At 36.5% G+C, this 9,314-nt stretch overlaps 1 protein-coding gene across 1 annotated transcript; it reads right to left on the bottom strand.

The window, feature by feature from the left end:
• Window positions 1-3,766: 3,766 nt before the first annotated feature.
• Window positions 3,767-8,160, bottom strand: LOC309491586 (putative inhibitor of apoptosis; the record flags this gene model as incomplete). Its single annotated transcript, XM_082190652.1, has 1 exon — window positions 3,767-8,160. Exon 1 carries the CDS (start codon window positions 4,772-4,774, stop codon window positions 3,767-3,769), a length of 1,008 nt encoding a protein of 335 aa, XP_082046778.1. The 5' UTR covers window positions 4,775-8,160.
• Between the last annotated feature and the right edge of the window lie 1,154 nt (window positions 8,161-9,314).

Here is a 9,314-nt window from a genome sequence, read left to right on the forward strand (position 1 = left end):
CCCGTCGAGAAGAAAGCAGACAACTTCCCTTTCAAAGTCTTTCTCCTTCATTAGCTCTTTCCACCTGGGAGAAGCTATCCCGATATTTATTTACATCCCGATAAATTACATTTTTGCATTTAGGCCACAAGGATTCCTTCTCCTGTGGCTCGGCATAAGTATGATCCAGCATTATATTGTACCGTGCAGTGCAGCCTTTTCAAATTTGCCGGGGGCAGTATCAACGCCTCTCATATGGTCTAGCGGTTAGGATTCCTGGTTTTACCCAGGTGGCCCGGGTTCGACTCCCGGTATGGAAAGACAATTTTTTTTATATTGTCAACAAAATTCAAGTTATTCAATAATCATTTTTAGTTATTCATAGTCTTAGAGTCCTACACGAACTGCAGAAACAAGAAGAAGATATGTAAAAACTCATAAATGCTGTTTCAGTACTGAATCATTTCACAAATACAATTATATTGAATTCAGAAAATTTCACTATGGAATATTTACTTTATCATAATTTCAATTTTAGTACATCATCATTTAAACTTTTCATCTCATAATTATGACGCATAGTCAATTTTAATGTAAACTTTTTGTTATAATTATTACTAAATTCAGAATTACAATTTTTGTCAGTTTTAATGTAACACTATTTTGATGGTCCTTTTGAATGTGCTGATGACTATACTAGTGTTGATGATGAAACGTGTTGAGTTAGGCTAGCGCTTTTCGTCCCTCTCTGGTATTATAGTGTTTCAAGATGGCGGAACGACACGGAAGCCTCCTTGGACTTACCCGCCCCATGTAAATAAAGATAAGAAATGTTTCGCTTACGAGGATAAGTCAGATCATTGGCAGAGGTCATTTTACACCCATGAGGACATATTTTATGAATACAGACAATGATTTTAGCTAATAAAATAAAAAATTTAAACGAGCGAATCTACACATGAGAGGCCTTCAGAAGTCATAACTTCAGGGGTCAACGGCTTAGGCCCATTGGTTTAGGTATTTGTAAAAATCAAATACTGTATTACACTTTTCAAAGTTACAATAAAAAGACCTGTTGTGTTCTGACACAAGGCCATTAACTTGTTTTTATAAATGTATTTTGCTTATTTCTACAAATATCAACCTGAAAAATGAAAAAAAAAGAAAAAAAAGAAAGTGTTTTAAAATACAACTAAACCATGATAATGTTTAGTTTAGATGTTGATGACTAAGCTTCTGGCATATAGTGCGACCACGCAACAAGAAATCTAATATTGGTGTAATCTTTGCGAGGTCTCACTCACGACGCACAACTTTGTAAATAAAATAAAATAAAATATTATGGAAGTCATTGTACTGTAATTTGACCATATTTTATTGATTAATATTATGGCTTCATGTTGATTTAAAGTTTTTTTAAATCACTATGTGTCAAAAACAGTATGTGTGTAAATAGTTGTGCAAAGTTCCACACCCTATGGACTAACTTTAAAAAACAAAACAAAAATACACATAAATAAATATATATAACATACACAAATAATTTCTTATTTGTTTGTAAAAGCAACTGTTTCTTAAATTATCAGACACTCACCGCACCGATGTTAACATCACCATATATTGTGTTTTCTACCATGATTGTAGTAACTATTGTCCCACCATTCTTCTGGGCAATTGTTAAGTTAAGCTGATTAGGGTTCTGAATTAATGGCTGTCCGAATGATGTAGAAATATTATGCTGGCGTCGTTGTGGAAGGTTGTTAGGCTGTTGAACGTCACCATCTGTTAAAAAATGAGCAATTAAATACACAACCAAAACCATGTAAACATTATAGTAAAGCTAATTGAAGATTGAGAAACATATTGACTACTAACAAAGTAAATTATACATCTTTCCTACGTTTGATATTCTTTTTTCAGATTTTTTTCACTATGGACTTGATCCTTTTTAATGCTGTTTTCTCTCCATATTTATTCTGTAGTTCCTCTACTGTGTCTTCCAACTTCCCTGTTGTTCTTCTCCAGCTGTGCTAACCAAAGACAAACAGTTAGAAGAATAAAATGTATGTACAATAGCAAAAATAAAGTTGGTCATTAGTTGTTAGGGTTAGATACACCTGTAGACACATTCATACACCCGTTCGCCTGGTTTCATTTAGCATACACCAGAGTTCAAACATTCACTTTTTCAAAGGCCGAAAGATTGCGCGGTCAAAATTTCTCTTTTTAACATAAGAGTTAAAAAAAGGTACATGAGTCACGACGCATTGCATTATGCACCTGACCTGCCGGCTGATGAAGTATTTATTACATCAAGAAAAATGGATGAATACATTTATTAGATTTATTTAATAATATTACCAGTTCCATATTATCTTTATTAAAAAATAAGACAATAAATGATTTTATTTTTTAAATTTGACTGCATTCTTTACTTTTTGATTTGTGAATTATAACAGACTGATGGGAAAAACATTATTTTGCTGTTACTTTTTTAAAATTTGTTTTATTATTCAACTATTTCTTTCTTTTTGTTAGTTTTTATTAGTTGTAATTTTATATAAACATTTAACTTTTAAAATAAAGGTTTTACAACAACATCACCATCTTCTGTTATATTTGGGCCTCCATGCTCATCTACTGTACAGTATATGATATTGGTGAAGGGGGCCCGCATGAATATATTTTTTAGGGGGCCCCCCGAATTCTCTAGCTACGGCCCTGTTCACATCGCATCGTAAGCGCATAATATCACCTGCTCAAGTACTTCTTGACGAGTTTCTTCTGTATTAAACAGCAAATCTTCTCAGTCAGATCGTCGCAAGATCTCAGGAATCCTCTCACACTGCTCGTGGTCACGCGCTCCATCGCTAACGATTCAAACTTCCATAAAGCGAGCCAAAACAGCAGCGCGGAGATGTGACGTCACGTGTCGAGCGGGCGCTCCTAAAAAGCACATCTTTGCATTTCTTCTGAAACAACAATTTTTAACATCACTAGCGCAACACTTATCGTATTGCCGGGTGTGATTGTAATGTTTTGTATGGCGTTTTCTTTACACTCTCCCCGGATATCTGTTTCCTACAGTTAGCTGTAATGTTAGTGAACTCTAGGTCTTCTCTTTGTTCATATACGACAGTATTCGCATGAATTGGCTTGATTTGATAAAATTATGTTTTAAACCATCATCTTCACTTGAGACATTTACATTATATTATATACCGTCCTATATACCGTTATACCGTCCTAGTTTTTAAATAGCGCTAAAATGTATATTTTAACCCTTTATGCGGATATGCCGCACAAGGTTCTCTGTTCTCTGGTTCTATGTTTTTAAAAATAAAGACAAGGATGCCTCTTTCTATAAGCGACCCTCAAAATCTGTGCATACAACAAAACACGTGTAGGTGTACGATGATTTATCAGAAAATTACTTTTGTTTGAAGAAAAACTTAAATAAGCTGGTGCTTGATAACTATTGAAGTTATTAAACACCCCTGAATTCGGTAATGATGCGTTTAATGCGATATTGATTTTAATTTTAACTCAATGCGCTTAAGGTCTATGAACTTTAACATCTTAATAGTTGGTAAAATGAACTTAAAGTCTACGCAAAATGATTCTTAAAGCACATTAACTTAAAGCATGTGCATCCTAGCTACTTTCTAAATATTTGTTACAGAACTTATGGTTCACCCATGTTTAATCAGATTTTGTTACTGGATTGAGTGAAAATAATAAACTTCTCCTTTGTTTTTATTCATCAAGTTAAATCTAAAAACTGTTGTTACTTGGATGATAAATATCTTCGTTTTATGATAGGAAAAGTACGGACAGCGCCTTTGACCAAGCCTCTACATATGGGGCACTTGCGCAGAGAAGGCGCACATTCTTTGCACACAACTAGGTGACCACAGGGGATGAAGACAATGTTCACTTCCTTATCCATGCAAACTTTGCATGTGCGCTCCTCTTGAAGTCTTCTTAACTGTTCCTCCATAGACAAGTCTGAAAGATCTTGACTCGGGGATGCTGCTTCATTTGTCTGGGCCGTCAGGCCACACTCAAATTCCATCTCTAAAGCAGACTTCACCATAGGATTGTTCTCTTGTTCTCTCACAAATTCTCTTGAGTCGCTGTCTCCATTAGTCAATAGCTGTTCAAATAGTCTTGGAAATCTTGCTTGAATCTGATGAACAAACTCTTGGCCCTTTTCTTGCAACAGGTATTCACATCTTGGAAACCACTTGGCATGTTCTACCCATGGATCATCACCAGACTCCCAACATCTGAGTCCACCATCGCAACAAAAGCACTTCACGTCATCATTACGACCAACATAGTAAAAACCAGCCTTAGCCAATTGGTCTGGTTGAACAGTTATTCTTGAGGGCCAGTTGACAAATGTGAGCAACCTTTCTTCACACTGTTGCATTGCCGATACATTGAAAAGGCTAGATAAAGGTAGATTATCTGCACGGTCACCTCGAACGAAGCGGCAGTTGGGGTAATGCCTCTGGTGCTCTGATACTGCCCGATCTCCCAGTTCCCAGTTGCTAAGCTGGCCTCCACAACTGAAGCAAGCCACTCTGTCGCCCTGACCAAGGTAGTAGAAACCACTTTTGGCAAGCTCGGCCGGAGTTACTGTAGCAAGAGGCCAATTCTGAAAGGTGTCAAGGCGTTCCTGTTCCCGACGCATGCCAGGATTGTGACAAGTCGGAGGTCGCTGGTGAGACATATCCTCAACTCCACGGTAGGAAATGGGGCTGGAGAGGGTCAGGTTGCTGAATGCCATGTTTAAGTAAACTCCTCCGTTTGGCCTGAAACGAATGCCGTGGTGGTCGATGTTACAGCTGTCGCAGGGGCGGAAAGAGGATGGCTACGTTGCGATGCGGGGAAAAGGCAGAGTGAGAGGACGACAGGTTTGCGGTGGCAGGTAAACTCTGGATGAAGACATAAAAATGTGACCACTCAAGCCCTTCTCTCTGTCGGACATCCCATGACTAGTGTCTAGTCGTCCTCTCACATAATCTTATTAAACTTATTAAATACCCTCTATGATCCAGGACCCGATGCTAAGAACAAAATCTAATTTTGTTCAACACCACAAAATGTCCTTTTTTCTGTTCTGTACACAGCGGGCAAATTAGTTGTATCATTTGAAAAATCACCACACAATTTCAGGTATTCACATCTTGGAAATGGTTGCCACTTCGGGAATACAGTAATTAAAATGCAGAAAACAAATATTGGAATATTTAATCTTTTAAATCATGTATTATTTTTAATTATTCTAAATATTATAATACTATTTTTATAAACTCAGACAATACCACAATAGTCATTTTTGTATTTTTAATTTTTATTTCAACATTATACTTTCATACATTGAAGTAGTGAAGAAAATGATAGATCGGCATTATGTACATAAAGTAAAACAACATTTACAGATGATCTAACCAGAATAGAAAATCTCTGCAGGCTATCATGTCTTGCTCTAGGATGTAGTTGACCAGACTTTCAACTATTTCACCAACGTCAGTTTTTGCATTTTTTGACACCAGTGACACGCAGAGATCTGTTACAAAAGTACATATACAGAGAATTTCGTCAATTTCGAATTCGTCACAACATGAACGCAACACGTCCAGAACTTTTCTGAGGATTATGCCGTTCGGCTCTTTGCCGTTAAAAAACATGGGCGTTACATCAGGCCATGACTTTGTCAGGCCTCTTACGACATCCATTTCATTTTTGAGATTTGTCACACGTTTGGTATCCTGTGCACAATCGTTTTTCATATCACACGCAGCATCGATGATCCTGTGCATCAAGCCAACCATCTGGCCTCTAAAATGATCTTTAAACATACAGTCTAGCGTAGCTCTTAAAGGACACTCTTTGCCCGTGGCGCACTCACAAGCCGGATGATACCTGTGCCCAGCATCGTCAGAACTCAACGGGGCACCGCTCTCCATCAGGTTTTGCGTCGCCATTTTAGAAGTTTTCAGCTTTTCGTTCCTGGAATGTTCCTGGAATCTCCTGAGTGAGTCCTTGCGGCACAGTCGTCCAGGGTTTGTGCGTTAATGCTCGGAAGTTTTTGGGTCAGAAGCGTGACTTGTAGAAGCGTAGTTTGCGTCAGGTTCAGGCAAACAGGAATGTTGAACCGGGCTTTGATCAGTGAGATGTTGCAGTAGCGCAGCAGTCTGCGGCTAGTAGAGCTAGAGCGTCTGATGTCCTGAAATATTTATCAGGACAACAGCTCAGCCCGCCCCACTGTTGTGTAGAATGTACGGGGGGTACAGGAAAGCCATAAATAACTAGTTCCTGCATAACCAACAAGTCCTACATGTCGCCAGAGAGAAGTTTATTATTTTCACTCAATCCAGTGACAAAATCTGATTAAACATATGCACGGGTGAATTGTTCACCATAAGTTCTGTAACAAATATTTAGAAAGTAGCTAGGATGCGCATGCTTTAAGTTAATGTGCTTTAAGAATAATTTTGCGCAGGCTTTAAGTTAATTTGACCAACAAGATGTTTTGAGTATTGAGTTAAAATTAAAACGTGATAAATATCGCATCATTACCGAATTCATAACTTCAATATAACTTCAATAGTTATCAAGCACCAGCTTATTTAAGTTTTTCTTCAAACAAAAGTAATTTTCTGATAAATCATCGTACACCTACACGTGTTTTGTTGTATGCACAGATTTTGAGGGTCGCTTATAGAAAGAGGCATCCTTGTCTTTATTTTTAAAAACATAGAACCAGAGAACAGAGAACCTTGTGCGGCATATCCGCATAAAGGGTTAAAATATACATTTTAGCTCTATTTAAAAACTAGGACGGTATAACGGTATATAGGACGGTATATAATATAATGTAAATGTCTCAAGTGAAGATGATGGTTTAAAACATAATTTTATCAAATCAAGCCAATTCATGCGAATACTGTCGTATATGAACAAAGAGAAGACCTAGAGTTCACTAACATTACAGCTAACTGTAGGAAACAGATATCCGGGGAGAGTGTAAAGAAAACGCCATACAAAACATTACAATCACACCCGGCAATACGATAAGTGTTGCGCTAGTGATGTTAAAAATTGTTGTTTCAGAAGAAATGCAAAGATGTGCTTTTTAGGAGCGCCCGCTCGACACGTGACGTCACATCTCCGCGCTGCTGTTTTGGCTCGCTTTATGGAAGTTTGAATCGTTAGCGATGGAGCGCGTGACCACGAGCAGTGTGAGAGGATTCCTGAGATCTTGCGACGATCTGACTGAGAAGATTTGCTGTTTAATACAGAAGAAACTCGTCAAGAAGTACTTGAGCAGGTGATATTATGCGCTTACGATGCGATGTGAACAGGGCCGTAGCTAGAGAATTCGGGGGGCCCCCTAAAAAATATATTCATGCGGGCCCCCTTCACCAATATCATATACTGTACAGTAGATGAGCATGGAGGCCCAAATATAACAGAAGATGGTGATGTTGTTGTAAAACCTTTATTTTAAAAGTTAAATGTTTATATAAAATTACAACTAATAAAAACTAACAAAAAGAAAGAAATAGTTGAATAATAAAACAAATTTTAAAAAAGTAACAGCAAAATAATGTTTTTCCCATCAGTCTGTTATAATTCATAAATCAAAAAGTAAAGAATGCAGTCAAATTTAAAAAATAAAATCATTTATTGTCTTATTTTTTAATAAAGATAATATGGAACTGGTAATATTATTAAATAAATCTAATAAATGTATTCATCCATTTTTCTTGATGTAATAAATACTTCATCAGCCGGCAGGTCAGGTGCATAATGCAATGCGTCGTGACTCATGTACCTTTTTTTAACTCTTATGTTAAAAAGAGAAATTTTGACCGCGCAATCTTTCGGCCTTTGAAAAAGTGAATGTTTGAACTCTGGTGTATGCTAAATGAAACCAGGCGAACGGGTGTATGAATGTGTCTACAGGTGTATCTAACCCTAACAACTAATGACCAACTTTATTTTTGCTATTGTACATACATTTTATTCTTCTAACTGTTTGTCTTTGGTTAGCACAGCTGGAGAAGAACAACAGGGAAGTTGGAAGACACAGTAGAGGAACTACAGAATAAATATGGAGAGAAAACAGCATTAAAAAGGATCAAGTCCATAGTGAAAAAAATCTGAAAAAAGAATATAAAACGTAGGAAAGATGTATAATTTACTTTGTTAGTAGTCAATATGTTTCTCAATCTTCAATTAGCTTTACTATAATGTTTACATGGTTTTGGTTGTGTATTTAATTGCTCATTTTTTAACAGATGGTGACGTTCAACAGCCTAACAACCTTCCACAACGACGCCAGCATAATATTTCTACATCATTCGGACAGCCATTAATTCAGAACCCTAATCAGCTTAACTTAACAATTGCCCAGAAGAATGGTGGGACAATAGTTACTACAATCATGGTAGAAAACACAATATATGGTGATGTTAACATCGGTGCGGTGAGTGTCTGATAATTTAAGAAACAGTTGCTTTTACAAACAAATAAGAAATTATTTGTGTATGTTATATATATTTATTTATGTGTATTTTTGTTTTGTTTTTTAAAGTTAGTCCATAGGGTGTGGAACTTTGCACAACTATTTACACACATACTGTTTTTGACACATAGTGATTTAAAAAAACTTTAAATCAACATGAAGCCATAATATTAATCAATAAAATATGGTCAAATTACAGTACAATGACTTCCATAATATTTTATTTTATTTTATTTACAAAGTTGTGCGTCGTGAGTGAGACCTCGCAAAGATTACACCAATATTAGATTTCTTGTTGCGTGGTCGCACTATATGCCAGAAGCTTAGTCATCAACATCTAAACTAAACATTATCATGGTTTAGTTGTATTTTAAAACACTTTCTTTTTTTTCTTTTTTTTTCATTTTTCAGGTTGATATTTGTAGAAATAAGCAAAATACATTTATAAAAACAAGTTAATGGCCTTGTGTCAGAACACAACAGGTCTTTTTATTGTAACTTTGAAAAGTGTAATACAGTATTTGATTTTTACAAATACCTAAACCAATGGGCCTAAGCCGTTGACCCCTGAAGTTATGACTTCTGAAGGCCTCTCATGTGTAGATTCGCTCGTTTAAATTTTTTATTTTATTAGCTAAAATCATTGTCTGTATTCATAAAATATGTCCTCATGGGTGTAAAATGACCTCTGCCAATGATCTGACTTATCCTCGTAAGCGAAACATTTCTTATCTTTATTTACATGGGGCGGGTAAGTCCAAGGAGGCTTCCGTGTCGTTCCGCCATCTTGAAA

Source organism: Leuciscus leuciscus (assembly GCF_965113295.1).
Source record: "Leuciscus leuciscus genome assembly, contig: HAP1_SCAFFOLD_377, whole genome shotgun sequence".
Taxonomy (NCBI): domain Eukaryota; kingdom Metazoa; phylum Chordata; class Actinopteri; order Cypriniformes; family Leuciscidae; genus Leuciscus; species Leuciscus leuciscus.